At 37.1% G+C, this 25,628-nt stretch overlaps 1 protein-coding gene across 2 annotated transcripts in view; it reads right to left on the reverse strand.

The window, feature by feature from the left end:
* LOC149564559 (putative carboxylesterase Os04g0669500) overlaps positions 1 to 25,075 on the reverse strand; it is a 95,052-nt gene extending 69,977 nt beyond the window's left edge. Inside the window, exon 1 of one of the 2 annotated variants that reach the window (XR_016361855.1) lies at positions 24,739 to 25,075. Coding sequence is in view for 1 of the 2 variants with exons in the window: in XM_089818113.1 (XP_089674239.1) it covers positions 24,739 to 25,033 (295 nt within the window). In the remaining variant the exon portion in view is untranslated. The remainder of the gene's footprint in view (positions 1 to 24,738) is intronic. The other variant, XM_089818113.1, reaches the window with a different exon arrangement.
* Between the last annotated feature and the right edge of the window lie 553 nt (positions 25,076 to 25,628).

The raw sequence follows: 25,628 nt of genomic DNA on the forward strand, positions 1-25,628 counted from the left end.
TTGATTAAAGTTTTGACAGTGATTACCAAAAACGTAAATACCATATTTAGGAAACAATATTGTCAATAAAAATAATAATTCTGGAATAAGCAAAGACAGACGGTAATGTCAAAACAGTAATAGCAGTAACATTCAAATACATTGACTAAGGAGCGATACTGTTCAGAACCATATATAGCTACACATCATTCACAGGGGGAAAATGAAGAAGTTGAGCTGAACAAATACACAGAGGCACTGCAAAACAACAGATTGGAATTTACTTGTCCAGTTGAGAAAGAAGACCCATCAGAATATAGTGCGACATGAACGGTCAAATGCATACATGGCACTGAGAGTTCCAGGTCAAGAGGGATTTGTTTCAGCAGATGAATATATTTGTGTAAGTTATGGAAATATAAAAAAGCCTTTATACATATCTGAAGGAGACAACAGTAGCATATAAGGAAATATTGTTTACATTTAAAGATGGTAATAAGTTGAATAACAACAATATTGAAATGCCAATCAACGTCTAAAGGTAGTTTGCCAGACAGAGCCACATAATGAAGACTGTAAATTATCGAAGTCAAAACCAATTTGAAACATTTGATACAAATTGGAAGGATGCCATCTATACACAACAAGTCAATAACGTCATAATATATGAACAGTCAAAGAGTTGTGTATGGAGCCCGATAAAAGATATAGGGATGGTTGTGTTTGACAGAATGCAGATAGCAAGTGTCATTCAAAGGTGCAGATAACAATGAAAGTTTATTTATGAAGACAACAATAATATCCACATAACATGGAAAACCAGAATCATTGGCCACAGAGGATGAACCTATAAAAGACGACAGAGTTTAGAAGATTAATATATATGCAGCAACATATAGTCAAACAAAAGTATTAAAAAAGATGGGTGAACACAAGAGTCAAGAAGCGACTTCCTCAGAAACAACGACTTGAACATATGTAAGTAACACCAAGGCACAACCACATCGTGGATTGACTAAAGGCGAATCACCATGAGTTTCCAAGTCAGCAGTGTTGAGTATACACAGGTAGCACTCAAATTGAAGGTCCTGAACCATAGAGAAAGTCAGCAACATGGAATGGCATCGTGTGTTAGTTACAGGTGACAAGGTAAAACAATGATCTCCTTGACCAACACAATTCGCAGTATTGGTATCAGAATCTAATCACCAAACAGCTATATGAAAATTGGTACACATCGATTTGTTTGTGGAGCATATATTAGCAACGTCGTAATAACCAGAGATAGAAGACAAAGGCTGGGAATAAAGTCAGAATGAAATGCTTGGTATCGAATGTACTATGGAGCAAGGAAATTAACTTTTTAAAATGAATATATGCCCAAAACAGTCAGCGATAAGGAGGACCTGAGTCAGCATACAAGACAACAGCGATAACATTGGAAGCCTGTTAAATATTAGCAACGATGATATATTATGCATGGAGTCGACTGTTGAAATGGGTGAGTAGAACACTGAATATGAGAGGAACCATCATAATTTTGGTATACATGAAAAACAATGAGAAAAAGATATACAGGTTGTCATAGTTATAGTCACCAATTGGTGCAGGAGCACCTAGGCAAACAAATAGGCACACCTTGGAAGCAAACAAAAGAAAAGGATCTATGGTATCCTTGAAAGTGGATTGGAATGTGTTGAAGCCTATAATGGCTAAATGTAATAAACAATTTAATGTTAACTTGAAAAGTCCTAAAGATCCGGATAAAGGATTTAGGCATAAAAATGATGTAAGGGTGGCCAATAGTGCCAACAAGGGATCTAGATTGGTTAGAGGGATCAAATAGGTCCTATGGGGGTATTATAATAATTCCCAAGTGGCAGAAACAAATAAAGTATGAGTTAAAACATTTTAATAAGGTTTTTAATTCAAATTGAAAGACTTAACAACTATATTTTGAATTAGGAGGGAAAATTAGTATTTGAGTGTTTTAACCTTTGTTATGGATTCCAACCAATGGAATATGGTTGGGGAAGTTGTATTTCATCCTATATAGCATGGTAAAGGCATAGGATCATCAGATTCAAGGCATTGTACGGATTCCATCAGCATTGTACGGATTTGGCAGTTGGAATGCAATAAAAATTCCATTTTTGAGCATTTTGCATTAGATCTTTTGTTTGGATTGGTTTCTAATTGCTGTTTTGATGTTTTGAACCTATTGGGATGATATCTAAACCATTTCTAGTGCATTAAGACAAATAGGTTTTCATTTTACCAAAAGTGCTGATTTCAAGCAACTTTTGCAACAATTTGTGCAAGTTTTGGGCACTTTGGAAGCATTTGATCATTCCATGGATGTAAGAAACTGATTCCCATGGAATGAACCTGTATTCTAATGTAAACAATCATTCCAACAATTATTGGGCAGGAGTTTGCACGAATGGAGGCTTCTAACGGGTTTTTTGTGGTTGTAGGTGCATGAAATGCATGCCTAGAGTGTAGCAGCTAGAGATCTATCCATTGGAGAGGGGTATTTTATGGTAGATATCATCTACATATACCTTGGACATGGTGAATCAACCTTCATTTGGTTAATATTGACCTGGGAAGTCACACATTGAGAAAGCCCTAGATTTGAGGGTTTGTAAGAGACCAAATTGCGGGTTTCTTATTTGCAGAGGTTAAGGAGTCAAATTGATTTGATTTTCCTTTGGTTGGGAACATTTTGGAGGACTGTTGAAAGCCTGAAGTTTTGGATGTACGGGAAGCATATACTTGCTTTGTAAAATCACCCTATTTTATGCTTAAAAAGGGTGCCAAGTTTGGGGATCTGATTGTTAGTCCAAAACAACCTATATTGAGTTTGACATATGTTGAAGAAGGTCGAAATGGGTATCTGAAAACCTATTTTGTTTGAGGAGTTCTTTGGAAAAGTTTGGAGAAAACTTCAGATCTTTCTCACTGCAGACCTAGTTGGGGGCAATTAGGCTGACTAGGCAATATTGAAGGATTTGAGTGCTAGGATTGGGTTGGGGGTCTAAAACCATTTGGAACCTCTTGAATCCATTTTAGAGAAGTGAAATACATCCACCATAGCCATTGGGAGGGTGTAGGAATTGTAGAGTGGATAGTTGTTGTTTTTGGGTTGGGGGAAATCTCCTTTCCCTTGCACATTTTCACTTTGTGAACTTGGTTGGGCCACATCACACTTGTTCGTTGCATCACCAATTGGATAAGAAATATCAGATTGAAAATTTGTTTTTACCTGTTCCAAAGACATGGTGATATTATCAATAAAGGTTTAACATGAATACTAATATGCTATCGACAATCAAACTTACCAATGGCTCAGTATGGATTCATCACGAGGTTCAAATGATTACACGATGATAGTTTGAAAATAAAATAAAATTATACTATTAGAGGATGCTATTAAAAGTCATGATATAATTATAATACTTACCATATGCAAAATGAATTTAATTCATTATCGTTGGTTATGAAGAGGCACATCTATTCAAATGTAAAGTCCCAACTTTAAGGAGATAAAAGATATAAATAGAGGTATCTTTAAAAAAAAGAAATGAATTAAAAGAAAGAATGAAATATGAAAAAGAAGCATAAGAGGGTGCAACGAATAAGATTGTATATTTATATACTTTCAATTAAATTCTGAAGTATATCTATGTGTGGTAATAAAAGGTGAAAGTTGTCGGTAAAATCTATACTCTAGTTGATGGGTAGAATTGTATCCGAAAGGGCACATGACAGTTGAGTCAATCCTTTCGAAAAGTATATGTACAACAACCGGAAGGGATTATTGGGACATCATCATAATCATATTGTAAGCATTGGAAATCATATTGTAAGCATTGGAGTGCATATTGTGTATATGAATAAAGTATATGTTTTGTGTTATATCTTATTGTACTACATGCGATAATTATCTATTTACCCTGTATGGTAAACATTTGGCACCGTTGCTAGTCGAACCTGGAACAAAGGAAGTGTTATGAAGATTAATGTTGAATCTGCTTAATAAAGATAGGAATGAGGTAATAGATAAGAATGAGATACGCACAGCAGAGGAAGTATTAATTTTAGCACAACAGGCGGAGCGCAAACAGAAGCTCCAGCAACGTATTGACAGACACCGAGGGGGTGAAGGAGTATAGACAAAGGGAGTGCATTCACCTAGTAGACCAAGGAGTGTCGAGGAATTGCTTGAAGAAACTCGATAGCAATTGAATTTGGTGGAAGAGACAAGGGAGGAGTTCCTTAACTTTTATATGCCGAGAGTAGAGAATTCGAACGGAAGGGAAGTAACTCGCATGATTCAAAGTGTCGAAGGAGCACGAGCGTAGAGTGAACTCTTCGTTCCTGATACACCCGACGAATGGATACAAGTAGAGAATCAAATAACTTCACTTGAGGAAGATCTTTTCTCATCGGGTAATGCGGTTGTCCAAAGTGGGGCGGTTGTTTGAAGCAGCGTGGTTGTGTAGAACAACATGGGTGCTCAGAACAACGCAAATACACAACAAGTACTACAGAAACCGAAGAAAGTAAAAATGGCAGGACCAAAGGAAAAATTGCCAAAGTTCAATGGTGATGGGACGGCAGATCCGATCAAACACTACAAACCATGCGAAACAATATGGACGGCAAATGGTGTAATTCACTAAGATGGCTGGGTCCGACAATTCTCGGCGACCCTATGGGGTATAGCAATTGATTGGTTTTAGGACGCCAATCCCCAGAAATTAACTACATCGCCAAATGTGAAGAAAGAATTCATAGCAGAATTTCGACTACTGAGGGATGATAACGAAATAGTGGCGGAAATATATGGTACGAAACAGGGGAAGAACGAAACAATTCGGGTATATGCAAGAAGAGTGAAGGAGCTGGTAGGGAAAATGGAGAGCCCACCGACGGACGGATTAAAGAAAAGATGGTTTGTTGAAGGGCTACAGCCAACACTAAAGAAAAAGACGAAAAATGTACCTTCAGCATCGTACATAGATGCGTATAATCAGGTGATGGATTTGGAGAGTGAGCAAAAAAGAGCAAAAAGACGCACAAATTGTCGGACTCAAAAGATTCATCTTCCAAAAGTAGCAGTATCGATGAAGAATCAAGTAAGAAGTTATGAGCATTGTCGAAGGATATGCTACAGATGATGAAGTTTAAAAATTTGAAAAAGAATCTTGACTCGGTGAAAAGGGAATTGTGGTGTACAGACTGTAAGGAAGAGGGCCACACAAAGGGCTCCTACCCGAAAAAACAATTTTGCGATATTTGCCAAATTGTGGGACATTCCACAAAGGAATGCTCGTTCAATATGATGACCAAAGGACACTAGCAAGTGTTACTAACACAGGAAGTATCCACCTCAGGAGCAGGAATGAACATGAACAACGATGCAACCTTAGGAGGATATCGTAATAATAACTGGTGCGGACAAGGTGGTAACAATAACAATAATAACAATAATGGAGGTCGAAGTCAGATACAGTACAACTCGAGTGGATGGCCAATGATACAATGTTGTGTGTGCAACCTCTGGGGGCACTTCGCTAGAGACTGGACCACGAAGGAAATGGCATAGCTATTGTGTAGATGGTGCAGTCCGAGCATCCACGAAGATTCGAAATGCCCTAAGCAAGGGGTGAACTTGTTAAGCATTGAAACATGTGACAAGGAGATACTAGCCATCACTCGCAAGCAGGCAAAGAAGGCAATGTACCTAGATATAGAGGAAGAAAAAAGGAGGTTGGAGCAAGTATGAACGGAGTTGGAAAAATAAATGGAAATGGAAAAATTACAAACATAAAACATTGTCGGCACCTCGAAGAGGAACCTGACAGAACAAAATATTTTAAGGCAAGGAATGCAAATGGAAGTTCCTATGAAACTGAATGACCTTACAATGCCTCAATTGCAAATGGCGATACTGAACATGACACCACTCCCGAAAGCAACAAAAGAAATAGGAAAGAATGACAACAGAATGACTGCAATAGACCCAATGCTACTGGCACTCACTACAGGAAGACATCCGACAGTAGTAGAGATGGGTATCCTAAGAACCGTACACACAGGCACAATCATTGATGGAGGGTCAGGAGTAAACGTACTATCGAAGGATATATGGAAAACGTTGGGACAACTTACGTTGTAGCCACCTACATTTCAATTACTCACCACCGATCAACATGGGATTAAGCCCCTAGGGACCCTGATGGCACAGCCTATAACTATCAACACAACCATTCTTATTGGATTTCGTGGTCATTCTAATAAAAAGAAAAGGGTACAACGCCATCCTTGGATGGGGTTGGCTGGTACAAGCGAAGGTGAAACATGATTGGAAATGAAATACCTTGTCCATGGAACGTGGAGGTCGAAGATTTGTAATTGACTTACACACATAGATGCTAGGTGAGGAGGCAGCGTCATCGGATTCCGAAGGCGAAGGTGGAGGGGATAATGAGGGGAAGAAGAGAATGGAACCTGATGAAGAGGGAGTATTGAGACTGGAAGGAGGGTCTAATGATGAATACTTAGACTCGGTGAATGGCCTACTCCATTGGCAGATGGAGGACTATGAGCACTCTCTGAACTATAATATGTTAAGGGTTGACGAAGGTAATAAAGGGGAGGAAAATGAATGTCTGAAGGAATATAAAGAAGTGAAAGAAGGAAAGGCGATTACGGTTGAAGCTGAAGGAAAAAACATACCATTTGGCCAGTACACGAGGAAGAACATACCATACGAACCCAACAAAAGGAAAGATTCCACCATACGGTACACAGTGAATGGACCGCGCAGAAAAAAAAGGTTACACCACACCACCAATTTAGTAGAAAGTGTAAGAATTTGGCTTAAGGAAAAATTCACCCAGGAACTAAGAACTCAAACACAAGCACAACTGTAAACCAAAAATGGATATGATCAATTAATCAGAGTATGTCCTAATACATTGCACTGTTCAGTATATGATGTGCAAACACACTAGGAGTGTCTGTATATAAAGGCCTCTCAGGAAGCACCTAGAATGTCTCTACAAAGAACCAGGAGATAAGATAAGCATCATGACAACTAAGCACATGCCTTATCCATCATTCTAGATGAGTGGATAAGAATGAGAAGGTTGTAGACACCATGTGCTTAATTAGTGTATTAACTCCTGTGTTGTAGACACCATGTGCATAAATGAGGTGCGAACTCCTGTGTTGTCAACATGACAACTCACAAGAGTACGCATACTCTTAGGTGGCTAATAAATAAATAATAAAAAATATGCATTAACCTAAGTAAACTTAAGTGTAAATAGTAAATACTTATTTACACTAACAGAAAGATGTCGGCAGCAAGGAAAACACATCGTAACAAAGAGGCAGGGCTTAATAAAAACTTCAACAATACAGAGTGAAGCTTCTAGAATCAAGAATACAGTTATTGACAATAAGGAGTGGCAACCGACAGAATTCATAGTACCAAGTTTAAAGATCGTGATCGAAAACAAGCTTGGAGATATGGAAAGTCTGAGGGAGAGATTGTATAGTTTAAATAAACTTGACAAACGACGATTGTAGACACAATGGGCCACGGAGGTTACAAATAACAGGCGTAAGGGATGGCATGACAAGCATTTAAAATTGAACAAATTTCAACCAGGCCAACTACTGTTGAAATCTAATGGACGCAACAAGATCAGACCAGGCAAATTTAAAATGAAATGGGTTGGGCGATACAAAATCCGCGAAGTTGGCAATAATGGAGCAATCAAATTATGGACGCTCGATGGGAAGGAAGTGCCGGATGCAGTGAATCGGTCGAAACTAAAAATCTACCATGAAAGAAATAATGCGCCTCTGCAAATGAACAACTTAGCGAGAATATAAATAATAGAAAAAAAGTATATATGTAATATAAGTAAATATAAATAAAGTATATTAAAGATCTTCAAAATAAAAAGCTAAAAGAGAAAATTATAACATTGGAGCAACGACAAAATATAATAAATAAGTTGAAGGCTATATAGAATGAACCGTATGGTCATGGTGAATGTGTATGAGGAGATGACCATACCGTACAACTGTGATAAAGCATGTGGACAGAGTGCAATAGGAGATTAAAGCCATAGTACGCCCATCAGTTGAAGGAAAAAGCATTGTATAGGCATCCAGAAAGGAGAATGGTATCGTATGACCATGAATTGGAGGGCAGAGGACAACGTACGGCAATAAGGGAACTGGAAGATTGTCGTACGGCATCAAAGAGTGGACCATACAGTCTTTTTTGAGTCTACATACCGTACGGCCCTGCTTGAGGGAGGAGACTATATGTTATAGCCCGTATGGCAATAGGGAAGGCATAAAGTCAAGCAGAAAGCACCGTACGGAATGAAGAGGAGAGAACATACAGGGAACACTGTACAACCAAAATAAGGAAGAAGCAAGAAGGTGCTCACCATACACCGTACAATAAAGTAAAAACAAGGAGGCACAAGATCGTCGTACGGTCGTACGACCAATACAAATAGTGTTGTCATTGTACGGTCAAGAGAGTGCACGGATATATGAATTAAAGACCAAATTTCATACTGTATGGAACAGAAACACCACCGTACGACATTGAGGAGAACAACATAATGTCGTACAGTCATCATAAGATATTATATTGTGTCGATAGCCAAGGAATATAACCGTATGGCTCAACAGGATATAGATTACTACTTAAGGAGGTCAAAGTGATCACCGTACAGTGGAGGTGGAATATCGTACGGACTTGCACATTCGGAACATACGAACTTAGCAAAGTAAGCCAAGTCTACATCATATGACTACTAAGGAGATAAGAACCATATGGTCATGAGATTGAAGAAGGCACATAAAGAGTAAACATTGATAGGCACACATTGAAAGAGTACCTCCGTACGGACAGGTAGATCTACAAAGTATAACCCTACTGTGCAACATTGGTAACAAACAAAAAAACGACGACAAATCAAAACAATTCACAATGAATAATGTATAGTACCAAAGGTTAAGATATAAACAGGTAGTGAAGAAAACATAAGTGGTTGACAGAAAGAGTATGGGATCGAAAGAAAATCACAAAAATGGTGTGTTCCATGGATTTCTGAGTGGGTTTGAGGGTGCTAATTTGGTTTTGGCAGTGGGGCGCTACCCCTGGACCATGTTGGGGATGTTGCCCCCTAGACCCCCAGTCAGTTTAGTTATCAGTCTTGGGAAGTGTGACCAGTTGATGAGACCTAGAGCTGCTACAAGCATAGAGTGTCTGTCTGCCAAAGGTGGAGAGAGCACTGAAGCAAGCCTTTCAAGAGGGGTGCTACGCTTTGAGGCACTCGGAGTAGGTGTTGGATGTGAGGCTATCTTGGTGGATGCATAAAGAGCTCAGGAGGAGTTGACCATCCAATTGGAGGCAATAGAGCAACACTTGGCTTAGCATACCCAAGAGTTGGAAGCAGAGAAGGCGACATGGGTGGCTATCAAGGTCAGATTGGCTAGGGAGACAGTATTGTGTTAGTAGAGGCTACAAATGCAACGTGTTTTTGGAGACCAGTTTGGTGCAGGCACGAGAGGAATGTGAATGTGATGAGATGGAAAAAGATCTATCATGTTATAGTTAGTCACAGTTAATGTATTCCATTTTGTTAATTTGTCTCAGTAATTTTGTATTTGTCCTCCGGAGACGACTTCTTTTTTTTTTTGGCAGTTGGGGGGGGGAATCTATATTGTAGCCGACAAGTAGAATTGTATCCGAAAGGGCACGTAATGGTTGAGTCACCCCTTCGGGAAAGTATATGTACACCGTCTGGAAGGGACTGTTGGGACATCATCATAATCGTATTGTAAGCATTAGAGTGCATATTGCATATATGAATAAAGTATCTGTTTTGTGTTATATCTTACTGTACTACATGCAATAAGTATCCATTTACCCTGTATGGTAAACAAAAGTAAAAAAAGGAATATGTTAGAAAATATGAATAGATATAAAGAGAGGAAAGGAAGTACTTGTACTTGAAAACAAAACATATATATTCAGAATATTTGATGTGTAAAAGTGTATGTAGGATGAATGTTGGAAACTAAATAATGGTGTTAAAGGCCAAGACATGAAAAGGATGTGTGCATTTTTTTTTTTTTAAATATAGATACAAATATCAGATTGGAAGAGAATTCTTGAAATACAAGTATCCATCATCAATCAAGTAGGCAACATTGCTAGGGTGGAAAATGAGTTTGTGTAGAGTGGGTTGGTGCTCACAAAGACAAGCAATGGGGGTTGGTGCTTCCAGTAGGTCACATCCTGCAAAGTGTGGAGTTGGAGCTTCCAGTGAATCGATGCTCATAAACATAGGGGTTGGAGCCTCTAGTAGGTCATAGCCTACATAACATTGTAAAAGAATATATTATATAAGAAAGCATTTATTGTCATGGTTTTCTCCTACATTGGGTTTCCACATAGATTATTGTGTTATTGTGTTATGTACATAATTGTTGATTCCAACATTTAAAGTTATTTGGATAAAAAGTTTTAAATAGGCAAAAGTTTTTATGATACTGATTTACAACCCCCCCCCCCCCACCCTCCGAGATGAAGTGGTTGTCAACTCATGCATCTCCCTTTGTTGGGCCATCATTTCCTTTTCAATGTCCACCTTAGCTTTTCGTACCCTCCAGTTTAGCATGCAACATCTTCTTGGCTTGTGCTTAAGTGACTACTAACACTTCATTTGTGCTTGTCTTCTCAATTTTAGTAAGTTAACTCCAGGCTTCAGACAACTGGCTTTGTCATTATCATTTGTTTCCGCTATGGTAAAGTGAGCTAATGCATACTAAAGATGGAATAAATGTGCAGATACATATAAGAGCAATGTAATATTAGAGAACTGCCACTTCTTTCATTAATGCCAATCAAGTTTACATCCAATTATGACCCCATACACAGTGATAAGCATAACGATGATATCAATAGATTTCATCCGAGATAGTACATATAAACCCCAAGGAGGTGCGAGGTGAACTATTGCAACCCATAACTGTCTACCCCTTCGCCATACTAACAACCAACAACATAATAATCTAACAACATATTTATGATGACAATACAATTATGCCTAACAACATCATCATCCTCAAGAAGAAAGTTGTCTCCTAATGACAAACAACAAAAATGGGATAACAACTGTATATAAAAACGATTCACGAAGGAGGGGGCAAAGGAAGCTATTAGTGTGAGGTTGATGTTGCATCATATGACTGATCTATTAGTACCCAATACAACCACTCAACTTATAGTACATAGGAGGCGGTTAAGCCCTTGTCACAAATCTTGAGGGAAGCGCTAAACATTTTGCCAACAATCTCCCCCTTAGCATTACCTAAAGGTATGGAGATTCGAACCTGTGACGAAGCTCTAATACCACTTGTTAGAGTGGGGTTGTCGTTGCACCAAAAGACTGATTTGTTTGCCTAATACAACCACTCAACTTATAGTACACAGGAGGCGATTAAGCCCTTGTCATGAATCCTGAGGAGAGTGCTGAACATTTTGCCAACAGAAGCATCCCTGAAGAAGATGGCAACTGCTCTCTCACCAAATACATTTGCTTTGTCATATACTTAAGGTTGTTCTTTGTGATCATCTGACGCTCGCGAGCTAACTTTACCATTGTAACTGCCTCAAGGATCTCCTTATCCTTCTTTTCCACCAGCTCCATAGAACACACCAGGCAAGTCTCCAGCATGCCTCACAACATCTGTTCCTCCTCCAACTGAGTGATGGTCTATGCCTTCTCGGTTGTCCACTTCTCTCTAGGCTAAGTGGGCCTCCAACTCTCTTGGTGTTGGGATAACTCATCCTCCCTCTGAGCTTTAGCCCCTACTGTAACATGCTAAGTCCTCTTGACCTCGTAATATTTGTCCTTGAAGATCCAATCAATCTACCTCAACATGTGTTGGGTGTGGCTATCTTTTGGTCTATCAAGAAGACTCTAGTTGTCCAACATGTCAAGTGTCTTTGTAATGGGCCATCCCCTAGCTCAAAAACCCCAAGCAAACTTTGTAGCACACCCTCCAATGATAAATGCCAAGAGATGCTCGATCTACTCATCCACTCCCTAACAAGCCCAAGACTAGACTGATGTCACTACCCGCTTGGAGCCAGCAACTACATCGACCAAGTACTCTTCCAACTCAAGATCAAGAGTCTCTGCATGCATCACCTCCTCCCAAGGCCTTACTAGCTATTGCAAAAGTGGCTCCAAGGGTGGCTCCTCTTTGCCTTCATGCATCTCCTTTCCAATCATGATGGCATCCTTCTATGGCATTTATGGTTTCTATTGTGACACTATCTCCTCTATCCTCTAAGTGTACGATGGCCCCAAGTAGTGGCAACTACCTCTATAGTGAAAACACTATAGGCCTCACAGGGATTTGTGGTACGAGCTGGAACCTATCAAGCCTAGTCTCCATTATGGCCTTTGTGGTGTGCCCACACAAACTATCATTACACTAACTTGTCACCTAGGGACTCCTGTGTGATTGATTGTCTAGTCTCATATGCCCTAACTCCACCACTCTCCAATATCTCTAGCTCTTCGTGTGGCTCTCCCCTCTCTATCATTGTCTCGACTACCTCTCTCTCATGTGGCTCAACACTCAATATGCTTCCAAGCATCTCCTAGCTAGGCAAAGCGGCCCAAGGCTCTACTACCTTGTTTGTTGTAGAGAGTCCCTCAGCCAACTACACTAGTGCATCTATGGACAATGTAACTATGGTTAATACATTAGTTCATACAACCACTGTGGCCATGATAGGGGACAACTTGCGGGCATGTGAATATGATCGAAAGTGGGGATAGGTGTCTTGGCACCAACCCTACTAATGCTAATGGGGTGAAGTGTGTGGTCTCAGGCAAAGAGGTGGAGTAAACTGCACCTGTGTGGCCATAGGTGTGAGTGTGGGAGCCACTGTGGCAACAACAGACTCGACAGCGTCATCCTCAGTCACATAACTATACCCCTCTCTTGAGGCAGTAGAGCTCTTTGATGTCTCCTCTCTCCCACTATCCACGTCCTCTAAGTTAGACTAACAACTTGGTTCTATCGCTTCTAACTCACTAGTGCCTTCCCAATGTCTAAGTCCCTCCAATATATGATAGGCTGCTCACCATGTGCTAGAGGGCCAAGTTGCACCTCGAGCCGATCTAGTAGTACTTACATCTATGTGACATCCAGCAATAGCCCTATGGCATAATGGGGCATGTAAATCTTTTTTGTGTTGCGACATCATGAACTCCAACATCCTCTCCGCCAAAAAAGTGGCCCGATCATAACAATGTCATTCATGAGTCTAGTAATCAATACTATCTGAGGGAAGGCTATGTCCAAGACATGTCTCGACCTTATCGGTCTACTCTTTACCACATCCATAACGCATTGCCAAGGCCCTTCTACAACAAAGGACTTCTTCATCCCTCGTCATTTCGTTGCCTTTGCTACTAAGTCTCAGACTACAAGCCAATTCAATATTCACCTAGTTCAAAGGGCTAGGAAGTGAACCAAGTAACGTAGATTTTAGGTAAAATACAAGGGCATCCACCTTTGCATCAAATACCGGAACTCAAATGCACTGGAAGTAGTGACTCCACTTGGAAATATACTAGAAGAGGACCAATATTAAGAACTGTGATTTGTGTATTTGTAATGTCCCCTTTGAGATTGCCCTAGATTATACTGTAGAATCACAAGTTCAACTAAAAGAAGACGTGTAGTATAACTAAAATTGTTACTTCACCAATGTCTTTAGCAAGATAAAAGCTAGAATAGGTCCCACAATCATGTTAGCATATGTAGCATAGTTTTACCAAATATTTCTACAAACATTAGGCTAGAATATAAATGCATTACTATAATGCTAACTCACAAGGTTCAAATTTGAATCCAAATTTGGAATCATAGAATTCGGATGAAGTTTGGCAAGGGTAAAAATTCACCAAAATATGAATTTCATTGATGAAGTTCGACAAATGTTGTGAACTAGTATATTACCAATCATTTCAATCAATTCAAATAAATCGTTTAAAAAGTCAAGTATCAATAATTCAATTCCCACAATCAACCATAATAGAGGTTGGAGAGAAAGCATGTTAGTGTCCTAAATCCATCATAGTTAAGACCAAGAGTGTGGAGTATCCAAACTCAACCTCTTGGCCCCAAGTGATAGGAACTCCTGCCCATCTAGCATGAGGTAGGCTACTTAGAAGGGGAATACACACACCTCCTCCCCTGATCTTTTGGACTTCTGTAGAATAACTAAGAGGCAGGGGGCAGGGGGGTGAATCAATTATCCAAGGTCCAGATGTACAAATAAAACTTTTCACAGCTTAGTGAACCATAAAACATTTATCATCATGGACGCATCCATAAGATTATGCAATCACTTAAAACTTGTAGGTTACTATCAAATCAATTTGCAGAAATGCAAACATGAAACATAACAGATTCAGTAACACACTTGACACAATGATTTATGTGGAAACCCAGTTTGGGAAAAACCACCAATAACATGCTACTCTTTTTCACTCTTCTGAAGTGATGCCCTATGAAAGGCCAACCCTGTTAATGATTACAATACACACTGTTAAATGTGACTCAGTTAAAGGATTTCAATCACCCTATTAGGAGTGAGCCTTGTTAGAGGACTTTAGACCATTCACTTGGAATGTCACCCAGTTAAAGGATTTACAAATAACTATTAGGTCAACCTTAATCCAAAGGATTTACCCTAGACTAATACAATTATTAGAAAGTAACAATAAGGTTTGATTTGATAACAACTTACAACTCCGTTTGCAAATTACAAATCTTTGTTTTAGTCTTCCATTTTGCTTGGCTTTCACACACTTCAGCTCTAATAGCTTGTTCACCCTTCAAACATCCATATCCTTAAGCCTTCTTGCTTAACTTGCCAATATAGACTCTACACTTAGGTCACTGAATGAAGCAATACCCTAGACTCCTTGTCTTCCTTAGGTTCTTGCACATGACAACCTTGTTTCTTGACCAGCCATCACTATAAATAGAGAATTAAGATATTTTGTCGTTCATCCTCCATCATCCAATTTAGGGTTAGGATAGATTAGGGAGGATTCAATGAATCCACCCCTTATTTCATTTCATTCCCTTCTAAAAACTTATTCAATTTGAATTCGCCACAAAACGGTTTATCATGAATTCTGTGCCACCAGCTCATCAATCTTATCTTCCACATGGTTCACACAATCCAAGAAAACAAACTTGTTGGCTCAAATCCATCGAATTCACAATCTTTCTAATAATGCTGAGACTTGGCATTAACTAGCTTCTAATGCTCGGCACATACTACATTGCTCAGCATCTACTATAAAAACACTCGACACGAACTAAAGTTTACTAGTGCTCAGAATTAACTGTTTTACTCAGCTTACACTAAAATAGACTTTTGCTTGGCTCCAACTGATTTTTTGCTCGGCTTGCACTAACATTGCTCAGCACCTACTATCCACTTGGTCAAGCTTGGTAGACAAACTTTATTTAACTTGTTCTACTAAACTCGCTTAGTGTAACCAACCTTTGCAACCATAAGTAGATTATCAATGCACTACGATATCACTATCGTAGCTGATTTTTGTACTATTTTTCATATCATAGCTCAACCTTTCCTCTAGGTGCTATTGTTACATCATTTGATCAAATCCTCTTTATGAATCAAACAAGTGATAGTACTTAAATCATATAAGCAATTGCCTTACCAACAAATAGCAAGTTTGACATTAGTGACAAAATAATGGTTGAAACACATTTATCATATTTGTATCAATCTATTTTCAACAATCTCCCTCTTTGGCATTGATGGCAAACCAAACTGATCAACCAAACTAAATAGGTTTAAACAGTAAGTCCAACAAAATACCAAAAAGAAAATAATTCCTTGTATTGAAATCTCTCCCTCTATCAGCAACTTTCATCTTGCGAATAGATTACAAAATTTTGTTATGTTCTATTCAACAAACAATCAATTCATCCTTATGACTCCCTCTGAATTACTTCTTATAACTCCCTCTACATTATCTTCCTCTTACTAGGTAGATGTAATCAACAGATACACTTTCTCTCTTAGTAGTTAAAAATTTCTCCTACTTTGTTCAGTTCCTTTATGTACTGATAACAATGTCTGTCTTCAATATCTCTCAAGTTTCTGTTCAATGTCCTTGTATATCTCCCTCTTTGACAACAATGTCAAAGGCTTGTCATCTTAATATGCAGATATGAACATCTTCAGTTTCTCTCTCTGTCACCTTGCTTGTGACTGATTTGTAGTTTCAGCTCTTTGATCATCTTAGGCAACTCCTAAAGTAAGATCTACTACATCAATGTCTAACATATGTCAATTAGTTTGTTTGATGTAGGACACTCCTTTTGATTCTTTAAATAGCCTTTGATAAGGGTATCGCTCCTAGTTTACGTCTTAGATACTCATGAGCATCCTTGGGTAATGCTTTTGTGAAAATATCAGCAATTTATTCTTTTGTGTTTAACTATTTCATCTTCACCTCTTTATCTTGAACTAATTCTCTCAAGTAATGATACTTGATTGCAATGTGTTTAGTCTTTGTATGCATCACAGGATTCTTTAATATATTTATAGCACTTGTATTATCACAATAAAGTATCACAGGTTCAGTTATCTGTTCCTTCATACCTTTGAGTAGTTGTTTGATCCATAAATTGTTTGTACAATTTACTGCAGCGGCAAAATAATCAGCTTCAGCAGTAGATTGAGAAGTGCAGTTTTGTTTCTTGCTAGTCTATGTAACCGGCCTCTTGCCCAAGAAAAAAGCTCCTCCACTGGTGCTCTTTCAGTCATCAATATTTCCAACCCAATCAGCATCAATATAGGCTCTTAATTCAAATTTCTCATTTTTCTTGTAGTATAGACCATATTCCTCCGTTCTTTTCAAATATCTCATTATTCTCTTTACAACCATCAAATGATTCTCTCTAGGATTAGTAGAGAATCTTGCAACTATCCCTACAGATAATGCAATATCAGGTCTGCTATGTACTACATATTGTAATTTCTCAATCATAGACCTGTATAATGTTTGATTCACCTCAGTTGAATCATCATTCTTGGACAATTTACGTCCTATTACCATAGGTGTACTCACTGGCTTGGAATCTTCCAATTCAAAAGTTTTCAATATCTCCTTAACATACTTTGACTGAGTGATGTAAATACCATATTTCATCTAGTGAACTTGCAAACCCACAAAGAACTTAATCTCTACAAACATAGACATCTCAAATTCTTGCTTCATTTCATTTGCAAAAGCCTTACATAAAGTATCTTGACCTCCAAATATGATATCATTAACAAAAATTTCAGATAACAAAATACCTTTGTCTTCTTCTGTCTTCAAGTATAGATTGTTGTTATCATCAGTCCTTTGAAATCCAGTCTTCACAAGATAATTATGAAGTCTCTCATACCATGCTCTTGGTGCCTATTTCAAACCATATAAAGCTTTGTGTAATCTACATACTATGTTTTTATTGTTAACATCAACAAATCCTTTTGGCTGTTCTATATAAACTTCTTCCTCTAATATACCATTCAAAAATGCAGACTTAACATTCATTTGATAAACTTTGAAACCTTTGTATGCAGAATAAGCAAGTAGAGTTCTTACTCCTTCCAATCTAGCAATAGGGGCAAATGTTTCTCCATAGTCAATTCCTTCTTGTGCATATCCTTTACAGACTAATCTAACCTTATTCCTTGTGACTTCACCATTTTCATCTAACTTTTTTCTGTATACCCACTTGGTACCAATCACATTTTTGTCTTCCAATGATTTGTGCAACAGGATGATGTCTTTTGACATATTTAGACACTCTTAGTTTAGCTCCAGTTTCCTCATTTGGTCTCTCAACTTCTGAATCACTATGTACATCTCTGTCAGGTATTTCAACATCTCTTTCATGTACACTCATCTCAAAATCAGAATGTGTCTCAACTTCATTATGTAACTCGGCACTTGAATGTAGCTCGGTTCCTGAATGCAACTCGGCATTCATAGTATGTGACTCGGCAGTCACTGAAACTTGTTGTTAATTTGTAACTTGATTTGCAACATCTTCTTCAGCAGGCATACCTTCATAAAAGTATACAAATGATTTGTATTATTCTAATTTCTTCATAGGTTCAGCCTCATATTCTGTATATTCATCAAATTTCACATTTGCACTTTCCACAACTTTGTTAACATTAGTAGTTAAACACTTATAAGCTTTACTTCTTGTGGAATAACCTAGAAATATACTTTCTTCACTTTTTGCATCTAGTTTACCAATCCTGAAATCTTTGAGAATATAGCATTTGCTTCCAAATACCTTAAAATATTTTACATTAGGGAAGTATCCATACCATAATTAAAAAGGTGTTGAATGAGTACCTTTCTTGACTTGTACACGGTTCAAGGTATAGACAGCTGTACTTACAGCTTCTCTCCAGTATTCTAAAGCAACATTTTTCTCCATCATGAGTGTCCTAGCACAGTCCATTACAAACCTGTTCCTCCTTTTAGCAATTCAATTTTGTGGAGGGGTTCTAGGAGCAAATGTCTGTTGTTTGATTCTTTTGTCATTACAGAACATCTCAAACTCATTTGATGTAAATTCTTCTCCTTTGTTAAATTTCAAACATTTCAGACTTTTACCTATTTCCTTTTCAACTCTTGCTAAGTACCAATTAAACATTTGGAAAGCATCAGATTTCTGTTTCAGAAATATAACTGTTATCATTCTAGAGTAATCATCAACAAGCAACATAATGTATTTATCTCCTTTGTAGTTTTGCACTTCAATTGGTCCACACAAATCAATATGAATAATCTCTTGTATTCCTTTAAAGGTATGAGTTTTACTTTTAAAACTTGACATTTTCATCTTGCCTAACTGACATTGTTTGCATATTATATTGTTAGGCTTCTTCAACTCAGGCAAACCTCTAACTTTTCTCATATTACTAATACTATCCAAGTTATCAAAATTAACATGACATAACCTCTTGTGCCATAGCCACACATCATCAAATTCTACAACTAAACAAATAGCATCCTCTACATCAAGGTATAATCGATTACTTCTAGTTTGATCACCCTTTCCAATCAATTTTTCATCAATATCATATATCTTAGCAATCTTGTTTTCAAACTCAACCTTACATCCTGAATTATTCAGTTGTGACACACTTAACAAATTATAGTTAAGTCCTTCAACATAGTAAGCATTGTCACATAAAATCTTTTTTGTGAGCTTGATAGAACCTTTTCTTTTTATCAAACATGGTGCATCATTACCAAATCTTACACTATTTTCATCATAACAATTCAAAGTAATGAACTTACTTTTATTTCCAGTCATGTGATGTGAACATCCACTGTCAATGATCCATCTGTCATTCTTGTTCACACAAGACACAAGTGCAGTTGCCTCATCTTCATCGGATTCGTTGTTCATTGCAACATACACCATTTCATCATCATGTTCATTAGATTCATCTCTTGTTTTCTCTTCAGCGATGTAGCAAGACTTCTTGCCTTTGTCTTTGTAATCTTTGTTGTCTTCATCTCGTCTACTTTTGTACTTTTCACCACCTCTGTAATTCTTCTTCTCTGGACATCTAGTAGCAATAAGACCAACCTCATTGCAATTAAAAAAAATTATAGGTAGTTTACCTTTAAACTTCCCTTTACCTCTGTGAAATCTCCTTGCTAATAGTGCTTCAAGTTGATCTACATTCTCCTCATCTGTCTCACTGTCACTGGACCCATATTTTGTCTTTTTCTTCTTCTTTACATTGGGTTCCTTCAATGATAGCTTCGCTTTGAAAGCAAATTCCATATTTTCAAATTTATAATTATCAAAATTAGATACCTCAAAAGTAGTGAGCCTACCAACCAGACCTTCAAGATTTAAAGTATTCCCTGGCATAGATCTTAGTTCTTGTATTGTAGAAACTCTAATAGCATATATAGGCAGTAGTGTTCTTAAAACTTTGTTTAATACTGTATCATCATCTATTATACCAGTAGCTCCTCTTATCAAATTAACATCTTTTATCCTAGAGCAATATTGAGCAACATTTTCACCCTCTTGCATTCTCATATAATCGAACTTACCTCTAAGACTTTCAGCTTTGGCTCTAAGAACATTCTTATCACCTCCATAGATAGTGTGTAAAGCATCCCACATTTTCTTTGCATTGTCAAAACTTTTGATATCATCAAACTCAGCATAGCTTAGGGCAGAGACAATCTCCAACATTGTCTAGTTGTGTTCTTTCTTCTTTTTCAAATCTTTAGCAGTTAGGGCTCCAAGAAGGTCTGTATGCTCAATAGTAATGGTAGATTGTGCATGATCTCCAAGTCCTCCAAGGTGTAGCTTCATTAGACTTTGCCATGCAGGAAAGTTTTCTCTATTAAGCTTGGGTACTTCTCTTTTTGACATCTTGATCTTTGTGCTTCTAGTACCTTCAAACTAGTCCTCTTAAGCAGATGGCTCTGATACCAATTGTTGGACTTCTTTAGAATAACTAAGAGGTGGGGTGAATCAGTTATCCAAGGTCTAGATGTACAAATAAAAATTTTCATAGCTTAGTGAACCCATAAAACATTTATCATCATGCATGCATCCATAAGATTGTGCAATCACTTAAAACTTGTAGGTTACTGTCAAATCAATTGGCAGAAATGTAAACATGAAGCATAATAGATTCAATAACACACTTGACACAATAATTTACGTGGAAACCCAATTTGGAAAAAACCACCAATAACATGCTACTCTTTTTCACTCTTCTGAAGTGATGCCCTGTGAAAAACCAACCCTATTAAAGGTTACAATACACACTATTAAATGTGACTCGGTTAAAGAACTTCAATCACCCTGTTAGGAGTGAGCCTTGTTAGAAGATTTTAGACCATTCACTTGAAATGTCACCTAGTTAAAGAATTTACAAATGACTGTTAGGTCAACCTTAATCCAAAGGATTTACCCTAGACTAATACAATTATTAGAAAGTAACAATAAGGTTTGATCCGATAACAACTTAAAACTCCATTTGCAGATTACAAATCGTTGTTCCAGTCCTCCATTCTACTTGGTTTTCACACACTTCGGCTCTAATAACTTGTTCATCCTTCAAACATCCATACCCTTAAGCTTTCTTGCTTAACTTGCCAATACAAACTCTTCACTTAGGTCACTGAATGAAGCAATACCCTAGACTCCTTGTCTTCCTTAGGTTCTCGCACATGACAACTTTGCTTCTTGACCAGTCATCTTTATAAATAGAGAATTAAGATTTTTTTTGTGCATCCTCTTTCGTCCAATTTAGGTTTAGGACAAATTAGGTAAGATTCAATTAGTCTACCCCTTATTTCATTTCATTCCCTTCTAGAGACTTCTCCTTCAATCCTTTTTGAATTCACCACAAAACGGTTTATCATGAATTTTGTGCCATCAGCTCATCAATCTTATCTTACACATGGTTCACACAATCCAAGAAAACAAACTTGTCGGCTTAAATCCATCGAATTCACAATTTTTCTAATAATGCTAACATTCGGCATTAACTAGCTTCTAATGCTCGGCACATACTGTGTTACTCGGCATCCACTGTAAAAACACTCAGCACGAACTAAAGTTTACTGGTGCTCGACATCAACTAAACTTTACTTGGCATCAATTGTTTTACTTTACTTACACTAAAATAGACTTTTGCTCAGCTCCAACTGATTTTCTGCTCGGCTTGTATTAACATTGCTCGGCACCTACTGTCCACTCGATCAAGCTTGACAGACAAACTTTGTTTAACTTGTTCTACTAAACTTGCTTAGTGTCACCAACCTTTGCAACCATAAGTAGATTATCAATGCACTATGATATCACTGTCTTAGCTGATTCTTGTACTCCTTTTCATATAATAACTCAAACTTTCCTCTAGGTGCTATTGTTATATCATTTGATCAAATCTTCTTCACGAATCAAACAAGTCATAGTACTTAAATCATATAAGCAGTTGTCTTACCAGCAAATAGCAGGTTTGACATCAATGACAAAACAATGATTGAAACACATTTATCATACTTGTATCAATCTATTTTCAACACTAATCATGACTCCACAATGAGATGCCCTAAATTCACCACAACTAAGCCCAAGAATGCAAAGTATCCAAACTCGACCTCTTAGCCTCAAGTGGCAAAAGCTCTCATCCATCCATCATGAGGTGTGCTATTTAGAAGAGGCTAACCTTACTGAAATCCTCCCTAATCCTTACACAATAGTTTATAGAAGATTTCAATAATAAATGATTAATTACCATAATAAAGAATACATATATATGTATACACACATACACACACATAGGACACCTATGCAGTCACAGAATATTGATAGGTTTTCTATTTATCATTATCTTGCATACAACAAATAAATAAGTTCACTATGGTTTGCAATACATAGTCGTTTCTGATCTCATCAATCTATATGCTTGATTGCAGACATATAAACTGACCACACTTTTATGACGACCAATTTACTTTTATTGATTGATTCCTTGATACTTTTATATGGTACTGAGGAGACATGTGCCCTTCAGAGACATCTACCTAAAGGGTCATTTCTTATAATTGCTGACTTAGTATTCAAATCAGATCTGTCAATTCTGATTATTGATTAAAATCTTGTTTTCCCCATCCTCCCCCTTTCTCAATTGAATTGATCTTCAGGGTAGCCACGCCTCTTCATAAGAAATGAGATTGCTGCCCTTAGAGAATAATTGTTTATTTGAATTTCCAAACTATTAATTGATGATCTGATTTCTATTTAGTAATTATTACCCCATGAATTTTTGAATTGATACTTGGTTGACAAGTACCATCATATTCCATTTGCAACTATATGCAATAGGTTATGCCTTCAATGGTTCAAATAATAGCTCATGTTAAAAACCCATTAAGTCAAAGTCATGCCTAATTCCATTACACACTCTTTGGGCCACTATCAAAAAATTATATTGACTTTAATATTTTAATTTTTGGATAGGTAAAAGGCCATAAGACCCAGATTATGACTTTAATATTTTTAAAACAAAATAGTGTTTATATTATATTTGTAAATATTTGATAATATGCATAATTTATTTATTTCTTATAATTATGAGAATTTGGATTGAATAAAGAGATGTATAAGTTTTAATTAAAAAATTAAGTGTGTATGAAAATCCCAGAGTTTAACAACAAAGCGAGGCAGATTTTTCTAAAAACACAGGAAAAACCACATGTTATTGTAAAATCCATGGTCTTTTCAAAGTACCAACGTGACAGTAATAATCAGCATCGCCCCAGCCCAGGTTAACACAAGCTTTTCTCATTTAATACTAGCGTTTAAAAATGCATACTACTATTAATAAATAAGTTTATACATTTAGGTCAAAAAGCATGATGTTGAGGGATGAGTTTAAGTTGGGCACTTGTGTTTTATTATTAGTTTATTTGATTTTATAACCTTGTCCTCTCAAAGAGAGATTTTAACGTGTGGTCGTGTATAACGCATCATTTTACTTCTAGATAAGCCCTTAGATTTTTACTTCGTTCTCTCTCTCAAACAAGGTTTAAAAATGTATAAAAGGGAAAAAAGCATTAGAATTTAATGGCATAAATTTTGGGTCAATGCTTCGCAAAACAAATATTTTGGGACTCATTCATGCAATTTTGCTAAATGCCGTAACATAAATCTTAATTCAAGCTGGCATCTAGCATGTAGAGCTGGCATATTGAGCAACATACAGTTTAACTAACACTTAGTTTCAAGTTTTTGAAGTGAAACTTCAGTTGGTAACTTGGTGGGACTGGAAACTATGAGGTTGGGTTTCCAAAATTCTAATACAGAGAGTTTCTTACATCAGGTGTTGATATTTGAGACATAGGGTTTTCTAATTATATTAGAAACGTGGTATTGGGTGCTAGGAAATATATTTGACTTGTTGGTATAATATATTTTTTCTAAGCGCCTGACATTTGGGGTAAAGTGTTTTGAATTAGTATAAAAATGTGTTGCATTTGATCTGAAAGCAAAAGTGAGATAATGGATCACAAACTGCCAATTGAGTGTTCCAGATTACATCTTCCAAATTGGACATACAGTTTGATGAGAGTCAAAAGTTTATGGTTTTCGATCAGTTTTAAAAATTTGGCATTAGACTCTTGGAAACAAATACTCACTTTGTAGGATTGGAAAATACGACATTCGGTGTCCAGATGAGTATCTTAAAATTCAAAAGACATTCAATTTGATGAGATTTAATATACATCTTTTCGGATCAGTATAAGGAAAAAGTAATCTCGATATTTGGAAATACAAATTGGCCAAGTGAGATTGCAAACAAACCGACTAACAGACCAAATTTATATCTGGAAATTCGAAAACATCCAGTTTGATGAGATTTAGGATTTAGGGGGTTTTAGATCAACGATTAGAACTTGCTACAATGAACATTTTAGAATTGAAAACTTACTGTTTAGGTTTGTCAGCCCTGAAAGTGAATGTTCAAGCATATATAAAAGAGAAAGCCGAAAACCAAGAAAAAACCTTAAAACCACTCACTGTTGCAGGTAACTCTTTGAGCTGGTGCAGAAGGGAACAACCACTTTGTGTTTACGAACTCGGGAGCAGAGAAGAAGTTCTTTATGGGCACATTGTTGGGGCCAGAATCTCCCAGCCCATGTAACCACAGGATTAAGTTCTTAGCCATTTCCTCCTCTAAATTATTTCCGTGCACACGTGTTGCGGCTTCCTCTTCCTCTCTTGTTCTTCTCCAAACCACGGACCCGCTTAGAACGCAGGCCAATGTTAACGTGAGTGCTATTGTTAAGAAAGCAGGCGACCTTCCTCGACTCATGCATGCTAAAGCCTGTTTTTGGACTCACTCCGACATACGTTGCTTAAAGTACCTTGGTGTCCTCGTAGCCCTTAAGTGGAAAGAAAAGGACCCGGCTATCCTTCCTCCAAACTATACACTTCATCAATTTTCAAAAGATCAAAAGCATTATGGATTTTTCAAAAAAATTCAGCATTTGATCATGATCTATGATTTGCATGATCTGCATAGTTTGTAGTCAAAAACAACAAAAATTTTGAAAAAAAAAATCATTACATTTTTTTGAATCTAGAAAAAAAGTTTGACTTTATTTTGCTTATAGTGCATTTTATACGAACACGGTTATCCTCCCTACAAACTATATAGTTGACCAGTTTTCAAAAAATCGAAAATATCATAGATTTTTATGAAAATTTCAGCATTTGATCTTCATGATTTGCATAGTTTGCAATCGAAAATAACAAAAAATTTGGAAAAAAATCAAATACATTTTCTTAAATCGGGAAAAAAGAAAAAAGTTTGACTTTGTTTTGTCTTTAGTGCATTTTGTCTGGATATTAATCTGTCTCAAAAGAAAAAAAGTCTATGGGATAGACTGCTAACTGATTGAAAAAAT

Source organism: Cupressus sempervirens, chromosome 3, assembly GCF_028749045.1.
Source record: "Cupressus sempervirens isolate cs-2001-9-10 chromosome 3, ASM2874904v1, whole genome shotgun sequence".
In the NCBI taxonomy this organism is placed as follows: domain Eukaryota; kingdom Viridiplantae; phylum Streptophyta; class Pinopsida; order Cupressales; family Cupressaceae; genus Cupressus; species Cupressus sempervirens.